This window comes from Aythya ferina (genome assembly GCF_964211825.1).
Source record: "Aythya ferina genome assembly, chromosome: 1".
In the NCBI taxonomy this organism is placed as follows: Eukaryota; Metazoa; Chordata; class Aves; order Anseriformes; family Anatidae; genus Aythya; species Aythya ferina.
The window spans coordinates 13,835,130-13,856,529 of record NC_140296.1 but is presented as its reverse complement, the minus strand read 5'-3'; the positions used below and the strand labels follow the sequence as shown (position 1 = coordinate 13,856,529).

The 21,400-nt window shown below is 36.7% G+C and overlaps 1 protein-coding gene across 5 annotated transcripts in view; it reads right to left on the bottom strand.

Annotated features, from left to right (window-relative positions):
• The window catches only part of CNTN5 (contactin 5), a gene marked incomplete at its 3' end in the record, with an annotated part of 695,558 nt that overhangs the window by 187,070 nt on the left and 487,088 nt on the right, over positions 1-21,400 (bottom strand). For all 5 annotated transcript variants that reach the window (XM_084491417.1, XM_084491418.1, XM_084491419.1 and 2 more), the window contains one exon: positions 12,552-12,647. In XM_084491417.1, the coding sequence (XP_084347543.1) occupies positions 12,552-12,647 (96 nt within the window). The remainder of the gene's footprint in view (positions 1-12,551; positions 12,648-21,400) is intronic.

Sequence of the window (21,400 nt, the reverse complement as noted above, 5' to 3'; positions counted from 1 at the left end):
GACTTCCTACCATCTTCAGTAGTCATCTCTACCAGAATCACCATTGAGTTCAGTTAATCATGCCTAGACTGGGAACAGTAAACAATTACATCTTCTGAAAAATCAACTGTTTTCATCCTTTTTCATTCCTTTAATATTTACTCACAGGGGTTATGGAGAGAAAGAGCTAGACTCCAAACCCTTAGAAATGAATATTTTTTAATGTCTTTCTCTTTATTATGTATTATCTTGTTTTAGCCGTCTGACCAGCATTGTATTTCTGGCTTCTTCTCCTTGGTTATATTGATTAACGTGCACTCTTGCTATTGTTGACTGCGATATGGAGAGGTAATTGGGATTAATTAGGAATTCTCTATCTTAAACAAAATAGACTTTCTGGTATTTAACTGACATGTTTGTAAAACTGTGTTGTTCCTGCCACCAGCTTAGTAAAGCATCGAAACTAAGTAGCAAGTGGATTGTAACAGAAAACGTATTATGAGAGAGTAACATTTGCAAGAACACTGTGCCACTGTATCTGTAACTGCTGTATGTTATTCTGATCTTAAAAACTTGTAGCACATTAAAAAAAAAAAAAAAGGAATATATATATTTTTTTTAATTGGCATTTTTACATTATTAGTTGCTGAGATGTGGTTGTGACACCATGAACATACATTTCTGTTAAACCTGGCATGGTAATGCTGTCTTGTTTAATCACTAGGCTGAGGGGTCCCTGATGGTTGTATCTAATTTGTTGGGACATCTCAGTAACAGACTAGCTTTGTGTCTCCAGGGAAGAGGAGTTTTCCCATTACAGAAACTTTTCATCATTATTGTCCCATATGTCAACCTCTAGAAAATAGCCACATATGGCTGTTGCCTGAAAGGCAATAAAACATGAGTCTGAAAGCCAACATACTTAATGCATTTTTTAAATTAATTAATCTCTTATACTTCCTCCCTCTTTTTCTTGGTATCCACTTTAATTCTCCTGAACTGGCAGCTGGGGTAATATTTGTTGACAGCAGTGAGGCTGTGAAACAATAGTACATATGCCTTAAGCATATGTACTTAACCTCTCAGGGCTGCCCCTTTATCCAGCATTGCATGCTGGTTTAATTGGCCAAGGTCAACCAGTTTTCTCTCACTATGTTTTCATAGTACTTGAGGGGTAAAACAGTACCAGTCAGTGATCCATTGGGTCTTGGGCCACTAAACTTTTGTTTTCTAGTGTAGCTTAGCATATATTTGGAAAGAATTGTTACTGTTTGTAAGAGGATGGTAGTGGTATATCAATAGAGATAACATTTGGAAAAGCTTTTAAAAAAAAAAAAAAAAGTTTTTTTGAGGTAATTTACTGTGGTTGGATCACCAATACATTGCTTTTAATTTATTAATTTTCAATATATTTCTTAAAGGAAAATCTAGAATCCTATGTACAGAAATTTTAAATGGTTAATAATTATTTATCCCTATGACTATTATACAGATATTCTCTAGAATTTGGTGCATATTCTGGTCATTAAAATGTAATTAAAGTCTAATACCAACACATTGCCAACAGACAGTATCTCCTCATTGGCAAACACAGCTTGCTGCAATGCTACCCTACTGAAAATTCTATAATTCCCAAACTCTTAAATTTCATATCCTCAGATGCATGCATCACCTTCAAAAAGATTGAGGAAAGAAGCACTATAAAGTGCTCCAGGGAAGTCAACAGCAAAATTACTGGTCAAGTAATTTTTAATATGGAAAGACCATAGTAGAAAAAAACAAAACAAAACAAAACAAAACAAAACAAAACACCAAAGTGAAGTTAATTGTGTTTGTTCATTCCATAATGAAAACTACAAGGCATAGTCATCAATCAATCACACAGATAAATAATACAGGTTGTTGTACTGAGCCGTGTTGGGGGCCATGGACATTTGCTTCAATGATAACACATGTGGGAATCGGGATCATCAGACAATAAATTTTCAAAAGCATCTTAGGGAAAGTGATAAAGTAGGGGATGCAAGAGAAAAACTTCTTTATGAATCCTCCAGGATAAAATGTGGTGAAGAGAGGTGATGACCCTATGGAATGATCATTGACAGAGAATTAGGGCAAAAATATGGAGTTTAAAGTACTGTGTACCTGTCTCCTAACATATATTTTTTTTCTCATTATCAAAAAGCAAAGTCAAAGCTTTGTTTATCAAAGCAAAGTCAAATAAACACAAAAATATAATAAATCCTAAAAGACTGGTGCCCTTCAAAACATTCAGTTGGTAGGTGTGGCTCTTGAAATAATATTTTTAAAACACTTAATATTTGCATTATAATAATTTATATGTTATGGGCATTTGAAGAAGAGTTAGAGAAGTTGTGCCACCTTGTCCTATATATGTGACATATTAACTATAATAAACTTTTCTGTCATGCATTTTTCTAATAATTTTCTAATACTGTTAGTCATGGCCCATTTTCTGTTACTTAGAATCATGCCTCGATAATGAATAGAAATGTGTGAAGAAGAACATGTCATATTGCATACAATTATGAGAGAAGCAAAGTAGAGTTAAGATGGGTGTCTCATATGTCTTCATACAGATCCTCTTCTAAGGACATGAAACTGTTGGAAAGTGTCCAGAGGAGGGCTACGAAGATGGTGAAAGGCCTTGAGGGGAAGACGTACGAAGAACGGCTGAGGTCACTGGGCCTGTTCAGCCTGGAGAAGAGGAGGCTGAGGGGAGACCTCATCACAGTCTACAACTTCCTCGTAAGGGGGTGTCGAGAGGCAGGAGACCTTTTCTCCATTAACACTAGTGACAGGACCCGCGGGAACGGGGTTAAGCTGAGGCAGGGGAAATTTAGGCTGGACGTCAGGAGGGGGTTCTTCACAGAGAGGGTGGTTGCACACTGGAACAGGCTCCCCAGGGAAGTGGTCACTGCACCGAGCCTGTCTGAATTTAAGAAGAGATTGGACTGTGCACTTAGGCACATGGTCTGAACTTTTGGGTAGACCTGTGCGGTGTCAAGAGTTGGACTTGATGATCCTTAAGGGTCCCTTCCAACTCAGGATATTGATTCTATGATTCTATGATTCTCTTCTTATAGACCATTTGTTAAGTCTAGGACACAGATTTACCTTTCATTTTGACATTGATATGTCTTAAGGAAAAATAAACAAAAACCTCAATGTTTCTCTTATTCTGTTAACAGAAAGAGAAGCACGAGGCCATTGGACAGTTCAGCCTTCCCAAGAAATAGTTAGGCAATTACAGTTACGTACAGTGAATGAGAAATGTTCTATTTGCCATCATCTGCATCATATATATCTAGCCTCTAAAAATTGTTAATAGAAGATACTGTGTGGAGAATACTTCTTAGCTTAAAGGAGAGTCATGGCTAGATGCATGACTTGTGCAGATGCTGTTTTGATTGTTAATGTTTTGATTAGGAACCAGCAAATCAGTCTTATTCGGTGTTCTCAACAGAGAGGAGAAATGTGACTGCTTCAGCAACACACTGGTTTCTTCTGGAAACAAATTATACAGCTTTACATGTTAAATTGATTTTAAAAGCCAGATTTGAAAAAATATAGAAAACAAAATGAAAAAAAAAAAAATTAAACAAGAAAAACAAACAAACCGAACAAGTAAACAAACAAACAAACAAACAAACAAAAACAGAATATTAATTAACTGTTTAATACACACAGAACTTTACTGATATCACGGTCAGCAAGAAACCTCACCTGTAAAGACAGGCTAGAATTATGAAGTAGCACCCACTGTTGCCAAGAGAGGTGGAGATTCAGTGATATAAGTTCATGCAGGCTTCCTATGATTTTAAAGAAATTGGTAATGGCTAGATAAACGTAGAGACTGAAGTTCTCTTATGCTACGCACTGTTAACTGTCTGGATTCTGGGACTGAATTCATATCCTTAATATAAACTTGTTGCCTGAGTATAAATACAGAAAGTGAGATGTGTGAACTACATTCACAAAAGCCAGTTTAGTGAACAGACAGGACTATAAGATGTATGTATGCCCTCAGAACAGAATTTGATGTGACATGCACGCAGGTATCTGAGCCAACTGCCTGTAAACAAGCTAATGAGTATACTGAGGGCAGTCTAGCCAAATATAAGAAGCTTGTTATTAAAGCTAATTTGCCTGGAGAAGTCTCTACCTGTATAAAGTCATTTAGAGACTGCCCTGTTATTTTTGTGTATTGTTCATATAATATTGGCCAAACCCATGGACTTCTGACTAAAGGAACTAATGGACTTCAGATTAACATTATGGGACGCACCCACGAGTCCTGAAGGAGTTTGAAGATGTGATCTCAGGACCACTTTCTATAATCTTTGCTTGAGCATGGCAACTGGGAGAAGTGCTCAAAGACTAGAGGAAAGAAAATATCACTCCTATCTTCAGAAGGGCAAGAAGGAGGACCCAGGGAACTAGAGGCTGGTCATCGTCACCTTGATCCCTGGGAAGGCGATGAAACAGCTCAACCTGAAAAACATTTACAGGCACATGAAGGAGAAGAAAATCACCAGGAGTAGTCATTATGGATTCAATAAGGGGAGGTCATTCCTGACCAACCTGATAAGCTTCTATAATGATACAGTCAGCCTGATGGATGCAGGGAGAGCAGTGGATATCATCCTCCTGGACTTCAGGAAGGTGTTTGACACTGTTCCCCATAAAATCCTCATAAAGAAGCTGTTGAAGTATGGGCTGGATGAGCTGACAGTGAGGTGAATCAAAACAGGCAGAACAGAAAGACGCAGAGGGCAGTGGCCAGTTGTGCAAAGTCTAGTTGGAGGCCAGTAGTGAGCACAGTAGCCCGGGGGTCAGGACTGGGTTCAGTGCTGTTTAATATCATCACTAATAATCTGGACAATGGGGTAGAGGGTAGAGTGTCCCTCAGCAAATTTGTGGATGACATAAAGTGAGGGGAAGTGGTGGACTCAACAGAGGGACACACAGCGATCCCAAGGGACCATGACAGGCATGAGAAATGGGCTGACAAGAATCTTGTGAAGTTCAACACAGAGAAGAGCAGAGTCCTGCACCTGAGGAGGAACAGCCCCAGGTACCAGGACATGCTGGGGACCACCCAGCTGGAAAGCAGCTCTGCAAAAAAGGACCTGAGGGTCCTGGTGAACACCAAGTTGAATGCGAGTCAGCAATGTGCCCTTGCTGCTAAGAAGGCTAATTGGCTGCATTAGGCAAGGTATCATCAACAGGTCAAGAGAAGTGATGTTTCTACTTGACAACATCAGCAAGGCCACACCTGGACTACTGTGTCCAGCTCTGGGCCTCTTGAGTACGAGACCTAGAGATACTGGAAAGAGTCCAACAGAGGGCCACCAAGATGATCAAGGGACTGGAGTACCTCTCCTAGGAGGAAAGGCTGAGAGAGCTGGGAGTATTCAGTCTGGAGAAGAGAAGGCTCAACAGGGATCTTATCAGTGTGTATAAGTGTCTGAAAGGAGGACGTAAAGAAGACAGAGCCAGGCTCTTGTCAGTGGTACCCGGTGCCAGGACAAGAGGCAAGGGACACAAACCGGATTGCAAGATCTTCTGTCTAAGCATTAGGAAGCACATCTTCACTTGTGCAAGTGACAGAGCCCTGTCAAAAAACATATTATTTGATGTGACTTTCTTCAATTAACATGAGGACATGAACAGCTACTTAGGAAACTGGACAAAACCTATTTGAACTTGGCATAAAGTGCACTTTTTTTTTTTTTTTTTTTTCCTAGCAGCTTGCTAAACACTACACAACCTCCAGAACTCCAGAAGGGGAAGTAATGTATTTAAGAGATGTGTGCATTTGACACTTAAGAACATGTTTTAGTGATGGGTAGGTCAGGTTGATGGTTGGATTCCATGATTCTGTGATGTCCTGTGAAGCATCTCTTATGAAAACTAGTTTTATAACACTGAAGATGATGCATAAAAGACACAGCTTATAAAACAGTTTTCAAACTGGGTAAGATCATATATGTCTGCTAAAAAGTGATAAAAAAAAATCAATTTAGCATCTGTGCAGATGTTTCATACTGCCTCCGTACAGCAGCATCCTTTTGAGGCAAGAAGGAACATGCATCTGCTTTCCTAGTTTTCGGAGTGCAGCACATCCGCACTACTCTAACAATGGGAATCTTCATTCTCTATTAAACTGATACAGAAAGCTTTGAATAAAAGCCTTAAAAAGCACATCTGAAAGTATTCATTCTGAAGGAAACATGTAAATCTTGATGAAATCTTCTATTCATCTTTAATCTTGTTATGGTAAACCTTGTAATTAAGATGATTAAATGACTGAATATAACCCTATATTTACATCCTTTGGAGTATTACAATGAAGAACCATAATCCTGTTTATGGAAAAACATAACAAAACAAAACAAAACAAAACAAAACAGCAGAAACCATTTTAAATGGAGATATCAAGCCAACCATATTTTTATGTGGTAGGTAATTAATGAATCTCTCATTTAGCAAGGGTACATAAGAGTTAACTGCATAGGAAAACCATTGAGAAGAAAAGCCAAGGTAGGGCAGAGAAGGAGAAGCAAATGTAATGTTTATAGGGAAAAAAAGATATCAAATGCGTTTTTGGATGTCCAAGTTATCCACTATCAATATATTTCTAATGGAACAACTTTAGAGTTTGCAACAAAATTAGAATGAGTGGGAAAGCTTCTGCAGTAGACATATTAAAATGATATAGCACTCACAGTGAAGTGAGATGCAGCATTTTTTATTATTATTATCTATTTTTATGTTTATTTTGGAATGACTATATCATAAAAGCAGGAAGTGAGAATCTGTAAGTAGCTCTTTGAAAATCCTTTTGGTTGATTGTATTTTCCTTCACCATTGTGAAGGAACAAATACTATCTCATGAAAAACTCCTTCATTGTGCTGCTCAGCTAGTTCTCAGCAAAGATGATGATAAGAAAAAAAAACACTAATAAAACCAAGATATTCTCTTTATAATTCTCTCATCTGAGTCTGCTCTACAAATATTCTGAATATATTTCTGGTGTTTGTTTGTTTGTTTGTTTGTTTTCTCCCCCCAAAATAATTGAACAATCCCATGAACCTACATGAATAATCTGTATATATTACAAGTTTGTGTTTCTTTGTCTATTGTATTACCTCTTGATAATATAACAACACATTAATAAACAGAAAACAAATTTATCTACATATGAAAATCTTCTTAATAATAAATTTGCTGTACTAATTTTTCATTCTCTGGTGCTTTGTAAAGACTTTTGGACATTTCTAGAATTGTTTTCTGTAAAGAATAGAATGTGGGCACTATTCAAGCAAAAGTATTTATTTTATCTCCTATTCAAAAAGAGGTTAATAAACTTATATCTCTTTTAATATGGTGTTCACTCACTACATCATCTTTTCCCAAAATGATATTGCCATTTTCTAAAAAGGCTCAATCCTGAAATTCTTAGGCAAGTTTATAAGTAGTTATTGACTTTGGAGACTGAGGAATAGGATTCTGTTGAAGGATTAACTGCTTATGAGGTTGTGGAGAATGATTGGATTTGATATAGTATCATGGATTTCTCTCCTGAGATAGCAAGTTAAAATTATTTCTAAAGGTGCTGATAAATGTGACTAAATCAATATAGCAGAGCTTGCAGTGTTCATCTACAAAACAAACAAACAAACAAAAAAAAAAACCACTCCATAACTCATAGTCTTATTAATGTAAGATGTTCACACATTTTGTATATGCTTTAAATAGTTTTTATCATATCTGCCAGAGCAGCTTAGTATTCACTTGTAAGTTTGCCTACAAGGTGATTCTAAGGATCGACATTTCTTAGGGCTACTTATAAGACAATGCCATTTTTCAAATCTGACCCAAAAAATAAAATGGAGTATCCAGAAATGGAATGCTTTCAAAAAGTAATAAAAAATGTTTTAGATGTTCCTGCACACAAATACTTGATGTTCCTCTCCTCTGTGAAAGGGTTTGGGGAAGTTTCATATTTACTGCTTGATTATACTATTGAGCTCACACAATTCCCCTTTAAAGTTCTGCTTGTCTAAAATTCTTTTTCACAAGCTGACTTTGATCTGGCAATCATCTTTCATTAATGTCTTGTATCCTATAACCAGAGCTTCATCAAATATTGTTGAAACATCACTAGGTGTGGAATTTTTTGGAAGGTCCATGGACATAGGTCTCACCTTTCTCAGGCATCTCTAGCCACTCTACTAATATTACTTTCTGTCCCACTGTAGTACTACAAGGACTTGAAACCCTTCAGTATTTTGCAAGAAGGGAGATGAAAGGAAGTTGTATCTGATTACATGACAAACAAAGGAAAGGAAATCCAATTCCCTTTCCCATTTACATGAGCTTGTGTTTACTTTTGTATATCAATGCAATTTTTCAGCCTTCTTTGACAATGCAGAACTTTTTCTATGGTGAAAAAATTATGCTAACAGGGGTTCCAAATATTTTTTCAGAAGGAATTTTTGTGTTGGCATAGCATACCAATACTCAAACAATATAAACAAAAGCAGCTGAACATTGTCTTTGTAAGCACAGGAATTTCCACAGCAGGGTTTTTGCTGACCCACTGATGAAAATGAAAGATAATAGTTTGTCACAATCAAAAGCAATGTGCTTATCACAGTAAAACATTGAATTGGAATCTGGCTAAATATAGGTTTAAAGGCATAATTTTAGGGAAAATTTACAAATGCTTTGATGATATATAAGGTGCATTTGTTGGAATGACATGTGTTAAGAGGTGTATGACTACTGCTCTATTGTTGCCCATCTATCTTTACACTGTCAGTTTGTTTGGAGAAATGGAATTGAGCTCTCATGATGAAACTGTTTCTCACTTTTTGTACCTACTGCTTCTTCCCAGTTTATTTATCTTCATTAAACCTTAACATCATGCACTCAATTCATCGAATTGTAGTAACATAGAATATCCTGAATTGGAAGGGACCCACAAGGATCATCGAGTCCAACCCCTGGCTCCACACGGAAACACACAGAAATCAGACCGTATGTCTGAGAGCATTGTCCAAATGTTTATTAAACTCCCACAGCCTTGATGCCATGACCACTTTCCTGGGTAGCCTGTTCCACCCCTGTTCCCAGCCCAACCACCCACTCAGTGAAGGACCTTTTCATAGCATCTAACCTGATGAAGCTTCCATATTTGAGAAGCTGTGGTCAGCGGTTCAATGTTCAGGTGGAGATGAAGGGTGTTCCTCAGGGGTCAGTATTGGGACTGACACTATTTAACATCTTTTTTGGTGATATGGACAGTGAAATTGAATGCACTCAGCAATGTTTGCTGATGACACCAAGCTGTGTGGTGTGGTTGACATGAGGGGAAGGGATGCCATCCAGAGGGACCTTGACAGGCTGAAGAGGCAGGCCTGTAAAAAATTCACGAAGTTCAAGATCAATTGCAAGGTCCTACATCTGGGTCAGGGTAATCACAAGCACAAATACAGGCTGCATGGAGAATAGATTGAAAGCAGCCCTGAGGAGAAGGACCTGGGGGTGTTGGTTGACATGAAGCTCAACAAGCTGGCAACGTTCACTTGCAGCCCGGAAAGCCAACCGAATCCTGTGTTGGCCAAGGGAGATGATTCTCTCCTTCTCTACTCTTGTGAGACCCCACCTGGAATATTGTGTTCAGTTTTGGGGCTCCCAGCACAAGAAGGACATGGAAATATTAAAATGAGTCCAGAATAGGACAGAAAGATGATCAAGGGGCTGGAGCAGTTCTACAAACAGAGGCTGAGGGAGTTAGGGTTGTTCAGCCTGGAGAAGAGAAGGCTCTGGGTAGACCTTATAGTGACCTTCCAATACCTAAAGGGGCCTACAGAAAAGCACAAGACAGACTCTTTATCAGGAATTGTAGTGATAGGACAAGGATTAATGGCTTTAAAGTAAAAAAAAAAGGTAGATTTAGATTAGATATAAAGAAGAAAATCTTTGCTCTAAGAGTGGTAAGACACTGGAAAGTGTTGCCCAGAAAAGTTATGGAAAGCCTATCTCCCTGAAAGTGTTCAAGGCCAGGCTGGATGGGGCTTTGAGCAACCTGGTCTAGCAGGTAGTGTTCCTGTCCATAGAAAGAGGTGTTGGAATGAAAGTATCTTTAAGGTCTCTTCCAACCTAAACCCTTCTATAATTCTATGAACATACCTGCTCAGCCAAGTCAACCTTCTGCCCCACCTTCTTGACTTCTGACATTTTGAAACTGACTATTTCTGTTCTCTTAAGAGGTGGTACTTAAAAATTCACCAGCACTGATGGACCTCAATGCCTTCGATAGCAGAACTTACTAGGTACCTCAGCAGCCTGAAGTCTGCTCTCCCCATTTCCAGGGTTGAAGTTTTGGTGGCAGTTTTCCTCATATCACCAAAGACTTTATACTCTACTGCTTCATGGTCACTGGGGCCAAGATGGAAACTGATAACTGCTTCACCCACAATACTGTCTCTGTTTACAAGCAACAAATCTAGAGGGGAACCTTTCCTAGTCAGCTCCCTCAATACCTGTACCAAGAAGTTATCCTCAAAGGTGTTTCAGGAATCTCCTGCATCTATTTGTACCAGCTGTGTGTGTTTTCCCAGTTCATGTCTGGCAAGTTGAAGTCACCCATAAGCACAAGAGTGGTTGACCTAGAGGAACCTCTTAGTTTCTTAAAGATTAATTCACTGGTCCTGTCATCCTGGCTTGGTGGTCTATAGTAGACTCCCACAATGACATCCACTTTATTTGCTTGTCTCTTAATCCTTACCCAGAGACTCTCAACAGTGTCATTGTGAGCTGCAATCTCTATATATCCTAGCCTCTCCATTACATACAGCACCACCACCACACCTTGCCTGCTCTGCCTGTCCCATCTGAAGAGCCTGTAACTGTCCATTGTAACACACCAGTCACAGGACTCTTCCCATCAGTTTTCAGTACCACTGATGTTTTAGCTCTGGCACCAATGCAAGGCTTTTAACTCCTCTTGCTTGTTCCTAATGCACTACACATACAGACTGTAGTATCAAACTTAAAAATAGATTATAAAGGCAACCATAACAAGGCAATATACTCAAAAGACAGAAAAGCAGAGATGGCCAAAAGATAACAATTGTTAATTACATTGATAACTATAATACAGTAATAAAAATGATGCTAGAATAAATATAAATAGAACACATCTCTCTGATAGAAATGAAGAGGAAATATTTTCTACACCTCTTCCTTCTGGGATGTGACTTTTTCCAGAACTCAACTCTGAAGGATGGAAAAATACCCTCAGCACAAACCTTACTTCCCAAAGAGGAAAAGGGTGGTCTACACTGTACCTATTTGCAAAGAAGATATTCTGTCTAGTGCTTGTCTCCAGGTATTATATGCTATGCAAATATAAAGACATACTTAGCTATCTGCAGACATTGCAGGAGTACCAATCTGAAAAGCAAAAAAAGTAACCTCTCTAGAATATTTATATTTTTATTTGGAAATTCACAGCCATTTTGTGGGATTTGTGATATTTCTGGATTCCAGCAATGATGGTGTTGTACTGGAAACTAAGCTATACAATAAGTGGAAGCAACCAAAATCATGACTGTACTTCTGAAAACAAAAGCCAATTTGTATTCAACTGTACAACGCAGACATTTTGAATAATTTTTGAAGATTTTTAAAATCTGAAAAAAAAAATTGTGACCTTAAGGCAGCATACATTTTTGTACTCAGCTCTGGTGAAGCTGAATACGGTGTTTGGGCCCCTTACTACAAGAAGGACATCAGGGTATTGGAATGTGTCCAAAGAAGGGCAATGAAGCTGCTAAAGGGTCTAGAGAACAAGTCTTATGAGGAATAGCTGAGGGAGCTGTGTTTGTTTAGCCTGGAGGAAAAGAGGCTCAGGGGATACCTTATCATGCTGTAAAATTACCTTAAAGGAAGCTACCACAAGGTGGGAATCAGTCTCTTCTCCCAAGCACGAGCTGATAAGATAAGAGGAAATGACCTTAAGTTGCACCAGGGAAGGTTTAGATTAGATATTAGGAAAAAATTATTCACTGAAAGGGTTGTGAAGTATTGGAATAAGCTGCCCGGGAAAGTGGTTGAGTCACTATCCCTGGAGGTCTTCAAAAATGTCTAGATGTAGAGCTTAATGATATGGTGTCATGGTGGACTTGGCAGTGCTAAATTAAAGGTTGGACTAGACGATCTTAGAATTCTTTTCCAATTTAAATGATTCTATGATTCTATAATTAACCACTGATAGTACGGAGAATATTGCTACACTGAACTTTTATAGTGGGAATAAGACATTCTTACAGGCAAAATCTTGTAGCTATTCAGTGACATTTGTAGTGTATGGGTTTTAATTATTCCTTTGGTGCTCCAAAACTGTCAGCAGAACTGTGCATATTCCATCTTTAAGTACCAAAATCAAATGCACATTCTATCAACAATGCCGAGCATCCTATGATGAACCATAATATTAAGAACCAATGTGCATACAAGCTGCAACCTACTGTACCTGGTGAATGAAGTGGAGGGGAGCACATCAGAACGACTCCTTGACCTTCACGTACAGAGACAGCACTTCTTGTCCGACCACTAAAATTCCCCAGATCTATTAAAAACAAAACACAAACACAAACAAAACCAGCATTTTAGTTACAGAAAAAAAAAATAATAAACTTGGATATGGTGTTAAAGGAAAGCTATCAGACAATATATATATATATATATATAATTTAAAATATCTAATAGTACTTTTATTTCTTTTTTAAATATCCTGTTTGTGACTTTTTTTATTTTTATTTTTTTTTAAACCTGTAGAAATCATTCATATACAGTGAAAAAATAAATGAACGTGGAGAGAACACCTCGTCCAACATCCAGACTAATGACTGTTGTTAACATGTCATGTGGAGAGTGCACAACGCATTGTAATGAGTAGACAGGAATATCAGCTAAATAGGTGCTAAACCCAAATCTTGTCCATAGCTTTATTCTTCTTAAACACATTTCTACTGTTTTCTTCAGTGTTGTAAGCATAATCCAGTTGTGGGTAAATATATTTTCCCTCCATAAGTTTCCCTCCAGCAGGTGAATAAGGAATATTTCATTTTTCACACAAAAACTTTTGAATGAGGCTGTAGGGTGCTGTAATGAGCAGTTCATTGTGTTTCTTTAAAGACCCTCAACAAGAATGTCCAACTACTGTATTTACCTCAGGGAACACTGGATCTTTATTCACTTTTGAGGTGGATAGCTATGCTGTAGCATGCTTATCTGTAGCAGAACAAATATGGCAGTTCTGACATCACACTGATTCTTTCACCTTCATCATCCCCAGTGACAGTGATTCTATTAAAGCCTCTATTCACTCACAGATCTAGGTACGTTTATTTCTAACATAGATCAAGGGGAAGATAACTGAGTTAGTGGTACCCACAGATATCTTTGAAAAGGACACAGAAGTTTCAGCAGACACAAAATGAGGTGTCTAAATATAAACAGAATGAGCTTGGGCATCTCTCATGGACCTGTTCATTTCTGAGTGCAGACCAAGGTGCTGTTATGAGCTAAGCAGCACCGAGCAGTTTGATTAGGTTGAGCAGAATTATTACTTTCTTAACTACACTCAGTTTTCTGTCAAGTTCTGGAGCTCCACAACTTGTGCCATGCCTATCAGGATATAAAATTAAGTTCAACAATTTTCAGAAGTAATACAAATTGAACTTTGATGGTTTTTATAGTGTGGAATAGGTACAGTTTTAAGTAGAAAGTGAGTTATAATCTTTCAGAATGCCTATTCACATTTTTAGAATATGTCTTAGGCATAGGCAGAAGCCTAAAATTTAAATGTATCTAAATGTGCCAAAGACAGGGCACATTTAGATACATTTAAATTGTGTCTTTGGCACATAAATAAGTGTTCTTGTTCATTAATAATGTTTGGACAGGAAAAAGATGGATGGGCTTCAGAAACTATACAAAATTTTGCTAGGCAATAGTTAATTAAATATTATTTTGTATTTTAGAAAAACACCATAATGGGTTATAATACAATCTGGTGTAATTACATTTAAAATGTCACCTAATGATTCTGCAGGAATGCAAATATAATTATTTTACATTTAGAAAGTAGAGGCTGGTATAGTCCTGCATAGGCAGTTGTTTTGGATGGGAGCACAACTTGCAGTGAAAAGTTTTCTTAGTTAGGAAATGTCTGGTTTCCATTGTCATGTGACTTAACTTTATGTATGCTTGTGTTAAGTTCTGTATATTTCTAAAAGAAAGCAGATATATCAACAAATATTTTCTGCTATCTGTTAACAAACCAAAGCTTAACTTTCATTTTAGTGCACAGTTTAGGAATATAATAAACTTTTAAAATGTCTTATTGCCAAGTCCTTGTAAAAACAGTGTGTGTCCTCAAAGATCTTTTTAAAGGGCAATTTTTCAGGTGAGAAGAATGTCACTGAATTTCCATAAAATTATTCTTTTAGTCCTCCTTCTCAGAAAAATGTGATGAATCTTCTCCATATTAGTGCCTTAAAGCATGCTGTTTGATTTGCTCACGTACTTTCAAGGCTCCAGACTGTATTCATGAACACATCTCACTGAATTTAAAACATAAACAAAACTTAAATTGATATGTCATGGTTTCAACAAGTTTTGAGGAGATGTTCTGACACCAGACTTTCTTTCCTCTGGGAGAAACATGTAAGCCATCTATCTATATGTTGGAATAGATACTATCACAGTAATGCTTCCTTTTGAAGGATTGAGAGAAAAACAAAACAAAACAAAACAAAAAATTAACATTATTTTGTATTTCTCTGACACCAGATAAGAGCATTAGCACTACTGACTACCTGAAACTCATACTGCAAATACTGCTATATGCATTCTGAAAACGAAAAGAAAAAAATAAATAAAACCACTTGGTACAATGAATTAAATAGCTAAACAAATATAAATATTGTCAGTTCAATAGTGAAAATTCATACCAGTATCAGGACAGATTCTCTACAATGTATATAAAGAGTGGAGGACAAGGAAGTGATTTTTTCTATTTCTAGGAAAACTCTCTGAGATTTATTTTCATAGACTACCTCTGTGATCTGTTGTATATGTGAAAATATCAGAGTTTTCAGAAATGTCCTGGTTTAAAATTAATGAACTTCAGTCTTTTGATTTCAATTCCAAAATCAATTTGAAATATCAAATTATTTTTCTACATGTTTTTAGTTTTGGAAAATATTTTTTAATTTCATGAAAAAAAAAAAAGATAATTTAAGTGTTTCTTCTGGAAGCTATAACATTTTAATTTCAGTGTGGAATCCTATGTCTCATGTGTTTATATATTCTCATCATTAACATTAAATTTTTACTTCCTATGATGCACAACCTGGAAACCTGTCACCATGAAATAAAGGAAATTTGTAAAATCCAAATTGTAACTTCCATAGGCAAAGTAAAAGTTTAAATTAATTTCATTTTTACTAACATATATTTCTAATTGTTGCTATTATTTTCCTCAGATTAATAAATGTTATTTTTCAGTTGGCTATAGTCAAAGTAAGGAATTTTTGTTTGTTTGTTTTATTTTAATTTCCTTGTCTTCACACTGTGATGGGCATATATATATATATTTTTTTTACTCTTTTCTTTTTTATTTCCTTCTCTTTTTAACCAATTTCAAGATTGGTTAATTTCAAACCAAAGAAGGAAGGAAATTGAAATGTTTGAATTTCATCCCTTTTTGGCTGTTAATTCAGAATTAGATTTCTTGTTAGTTTGTAGTGGAAAAAAAGAAAGGATTCAAAGATATAAAAGTAGAGATTTAGTTGTAAAACAAATAAATATACAGAAGCTTAAAACACAGGAAGGTTCATGCTTGCAGTTTTCCTGTGTTGAAATAATAAGTACAGCATGGAAGAATCAAATGAAAGAGAAATTTTATACATGTTCTGTAATCTCATACATTTCACATGTGGATATATTGGGGGGGAAAACAAACAAATAAATAAATGAGAGAGATACAGTTATTAAAAACACATTCAAAACCCTATCATTTCACTCTAAAAACTCTGAAAAGAAAGAAAAGAAAAGAAAGGGTGAGGCAGAATACAGCTATCAGTTCTTACTACTTCTATATCTGTTACTACAGCTATCAGTTCTTACTACATCATAACATCCTTCTTACTACAGCATAAACTTCTAACTCTCTTTCAGACAGCCCCAAACAGAATGAATGTATCCTTCATATTATGATGATGTACTTGGTTGGTTGATAAGAAAATGTTTTTTTTTTTTGTGCTCCACAAAAGTTTATTTTATGCCAAGAAAGATTAGATTTATTTACACTTACCTCAGTACTAGTGGCAAAGATAACACTTAATGTATATTTTCAAAGCAGTTTCTGGGGTATTAGCTACCTGGCTTATATATTCTTTTACATGCTCACATGTGGCAATGGCACAAACTTTGCCTCTGAAAAAGTCAGTCACCAGTTCTAATGTGAAAATAGTATTAGCAACATATCTGCCAAAAATGCAAAGAACATTATAGGATGGAGTGTGCATGTGGAGAGGAGTATCACAGTAATATTTTTGCTAAATAAATAAATAAGTAAATATTGCAATTCAATAAATCTTGTGCAGTGTCACTAGAGAACAACCTGTGATGTGGGAGTGGTCTCCACTATGGGAGAAAAAGAGTACAGAAATTCCAGAGGTAGTGAACATCACAAGACATTAAATCTAATGGTGTAACACTTTCTGGATGTCCTACTTCAGGTGTAAATAGTTCAGTGAATTCCTTGATCTTTGACAGAATTTATAAGCTTGGCAAAAGCATTCAAGTCTCTGTTACAAAACATCTCCTGGACAGTATGTTTCTCTCTGCAGTGGCTACTCCTGTTCTTCTGAAAGGAGCTAAAATATGAGTTTCTCTCAGAACACAAATGTGTATTGATGTGCATTATGGGAGAGTGACATTCACTCCAGCAAGAGTATCTTTTTAAGGAAGACTAACAGACAATAAAACACTTCAGTGGAAAGTGAAAGGAGTAATGGAAAATAAATGAAAAAAATATCAAGGCAATCAAAGAAACAGAAAAGCAGTGCAGAACTAGGAGCAAAATAAACAACTAAATAAAGGAGGAAAAGGATCACTTACAAAGGAGATCTAGTAAGTATTTTTCCATTAGTAGATGATACATGTGTGGACAAGAATAGGAAAAGGAGAGTCAGTTACAGTAAGATCTGTTAAGATAGCTTACATTGGCAGAACTCATACAAAAGCGGGAGTACCTTCAACTCTTTTTATCCTTCCAATTCATCTCCAGTGTGCTTTGCCTTTTGCATAGGGGGGAAAATTCATTCCTGTGTTCATCAGTTGGGTGTTGCTGATGCAAACATTAAAAGGGCAGTTTTTTTGTGGCCCAGACAACTGTCCACTGATTGTTATAAAACTAAGATCAAGTTAAAAATTAAAAATAATCTTGTATTTGGGTGATTACTGCTTGGTGACCTCACGTGAAAGCTGTGGAGGGCTCTGTAGTTCATTATCAGTGACTTAAACCAGTCAATTTACTTTTAAAGTAGGAATTTGACAAATGTAGAGCAATGTCCTCTTCCAATCCAATTCTCTGAGTTTAAACTATTTTATGTGCAAATTTATTATGGAGTTTAAAAGGGGCATAGCATATATTGCAGAGTTTAAAGGCACATGCTAAGGACACCTAAAGAAGAGTATAAAGCAGGAAACATTCTTTCAAATAAGTTAAAAAATAGCTCTACGCAAAGTAAAAATCTTCTGTCAGGCCAAGGACAAATATAATCATTGCACTGTCGCTGCAGAAACAGTAGCCTTCTTTGTCTTGTATATGAAAGACAGGACTAAGAACTTAACCTTGAGCTGGAACTGTATCTGTTTTAAAAATGTAAGGTTTACAGGGAAAGAAATTCCATTAAAAACATATTTTTTAAAAATTCCATTATAATCTAAATAAAAAATATTGCTTAACTGTACACTCTAAACAACACGAAATATAAATGTTGTGTTTAGTAATTCATAAGCACAAGCAATAGAAGAATGAAAGGTAGGTATTAAGAAGAAATGGCATGTATGATTGCATAGGGAACTTTTAAGTTGGAGGAATTAAATAAGACAGTTATTGAATACCAAGATGTCCAAAGAAATTACTATATCATTTTGCATTGACATACAATTAGGAATGCAGTTTAAGTAGGTGGAGCTTTATTATTAGAGTCAGTCTTTGGGCCTCAGAGTAACTTTTAATGCTGAAGATGGTAGCTAGAAATAGTGTGAAAGAAAGAAGACTAAGGCAAAAAAAAAAAAATAATAATAAAAAAAAATCCTGCCATGACAAAAACATAATCTCACCACACTTAATAAGAAAATCATAAATCTTGAACTTTGAAAAATCATATTACCATATGACTTTCAGGTAATAAAATAAGGGCCAGATTCAAGTGCTTCACTGCTATCATGCTTATTATCACTGCTGTTGCTTTTATTTAGTACCAAAAAGCTTTTAAATCTTTGATGGATCATTAGTTTGACATAACCTGAAAAAGTCTTTTAACCTCCAAAGAAGTTACTGTGGAAGTATGTAATGAGAGACAAGAGAAAAACAGGGAATATCAAGAAACAACGATGTATTGTAAACCTGTGCACCACCCTGTGTCTCAGACCTAATGAAGAGTTTTAAGGAAAGATTTTGTGTAAAATAATGTGGTAATTATACAGATGCTTTGAGGCAGTTCCAACAAATGATGAGGAACGCAGGAGAAATTTTAAAGATTTCTGTCTGAATATATGAAGAAGAAAAAAGAGACAGAAACTGTATTTTTGTATATCTTAGATAAACTTTGTTCAGAATCTGTGTAATATAATAAGAAGAATTTTTTGTTTTTGTTTTTGTTTTTCTCTTCAGAAAAGAAGTTATGTAACAAATTCTGAACAATGGTTGTCTTTGAGCTTTTTCCTGTAAGATGAGAAGAATTTTCTTCAAACTTGCTTCCAGGATTAATTATACCGTACAGACTATTGATTAATTAGCCTGGAACTAATTTTTTCACTAGAAAATGCAAAGGAATACTTAACTAAAGTAACATTATTTTCCCTGGCATAATGACATTTTTATATCTGTGATTTTTAGGAATTATAACAATTCAAACTAGATTGTTTATATAGTAGTAACATCCTGTTACTTGTATACTTCACCTGTCTGTCTATGCTTAACTGTATTATATTTTAAGCAGAGAATATCTTATACTTTCTTAATTTCCTATCACAAACAATTTACAAATCCATAAAAGGGGCTAACACATGGTACCATAATGCAATTAATTATAACAGAAATAATCTATTCTGGTGGAGATAAGAAATATGTAGAATCATGGAATCAGTTAGGCTTGAAAAAACCTTCAAGATTGTCAAGTCCAACCATCAACCTAACACTACCAACTCCACCACTAAACCATATACCTCAATGTCATGTATCCATGTCTCTTAAATACTTCTAGGAATGGGGAATCTACCACTTCCCTAGGAAGTCTGTTCCAATGCTTAACTGCCCTCTCCATGAAGAAATTCTGCCTAATATCTAAGCTAAATCTCCCCTGGCACAACTTGAGGCCATTTCCTCATCTCCTATCACTTGCCACCTGAGAAAAGACTGCCACTCTCCTTGTTACAACCTCCTTTCAGGTAGTTGTAAAGAATGATGAGGTCTCCTTTTCTCTAGGCTAGACACACTCAGTTCCCTCAGCCACTCCTCATAACTCTTGATTTCTAGTCCCGTCGCCAGCTGCTTTGTTCTTCTCTGCACAGGAATGAGCAACTCAATAGCCTGTTTGTAGTGAGGGGCCCAAACCTGAATGCAGTATTTGACGCGTGGTCTCACCAGAGCCACATAGAAGGGGACAATCATCTTCCTTGTCCTGCCAGCCACACTGTTTCTGATGAAGTCCAGGATGCCATTGGCCTTCTTGGACAGCTGGGAACACTGCTGGCTCATGTTCAACTGGCTGTTGACCAGCACTCCCAGGTCCTTTTCTGCTGGTCAGCTTTCCAGCAACTCTTCCCCAAGCCTGTAATGCTGCCTGGGGTTGTTGTGTCCCAGTCACAGCCCCTGGCACTTACCCTTGCTGAATGGCATACAGTTCAGCTCAGCCCATTGATCTAGCCTATACAGATTCCTCTGCAAATCTTCCAACCCTCAAGGTCGTCAACACTCCCACCTAAATTGGCATTGTCCACAAATTTTCTGTGTTTGCACTCGATCCCCTTATCCAAATAATTGATAAAAATATTAAGTAAAACTGGCCCCAGTACTGATCCATGGAGAATTACACTGGTGACCACCTGCCAACCAGATTTAACTCCATTCAAACTGACGTTTTGGGCCCAGTCATCCAGCCAGTTTTTTACGCAGTGACTGGTACATCCATCCAAGCCATGCGCAGACAGTTTCTCTGGGAGACTGCTGTTGGAAACAGCATCAAATACTTTGCTAACATCCAAGTAAACAGCATTCGCAGCCTTTCCATTGTCCAGTAAGCAGGTACTCTTAACACAGAAGATATGGTTAGTCAAGCAGGACCTGCTTTTCATAAACAGATGTTGACTGGGTCTGATCACCTGTTTGTCCTGTGATCACATGCCATGTGATGGCAGTCAAAATTATCTGCTCCATGACCTTCCCTGGAACACAAGGCAGACTGACAGACAGGCCTGGAATTCTCTGGATCCTCCTTCCTGCTCTTCTTGTAGTTGGCCATTACAGTTGCTAACCTCCAATCAGCTGGGACCTCCCTGGTCAGCCAGGAATGTTAATAAATTATTGAAAGTGGCTTGGAGAGCACTTCTGCCAGCTCCTTCAGTACCCTTATGTGAATCCCATCTTTTTATAAATGCAAATAAGATAATTAATCTTTATTCACTATTCTGTACCTGTTACAAAATGATACTACATTTCAGTTAAACTACTCACTACTATACATGATCACTACTACCTGTGATCATGTATATATGTTATATAAAATAGAAATTGATTTGCTTCCTCCATAATTTTCTCTTGACCAACTACTCTTTTTCAATTTTGTCTAATAGTTCATGGAAGGTTACCATAGAAGTCTTATGTATATTGGGAGCCTAAAATATTTTTTATTTTGTTGCACCTGGTTTCAATAACACCAACGAATACCATCAGTACTATCAATAAAACTAAATTCTTCCCAGAATCTTGAAGAAAAAAAGGGAATTTGCATATAACAACATCTCCCTGAATTTCAGTAGGATTTCTGCATTCATAAATCCTGAAGTACTAGGTAAAAGTGA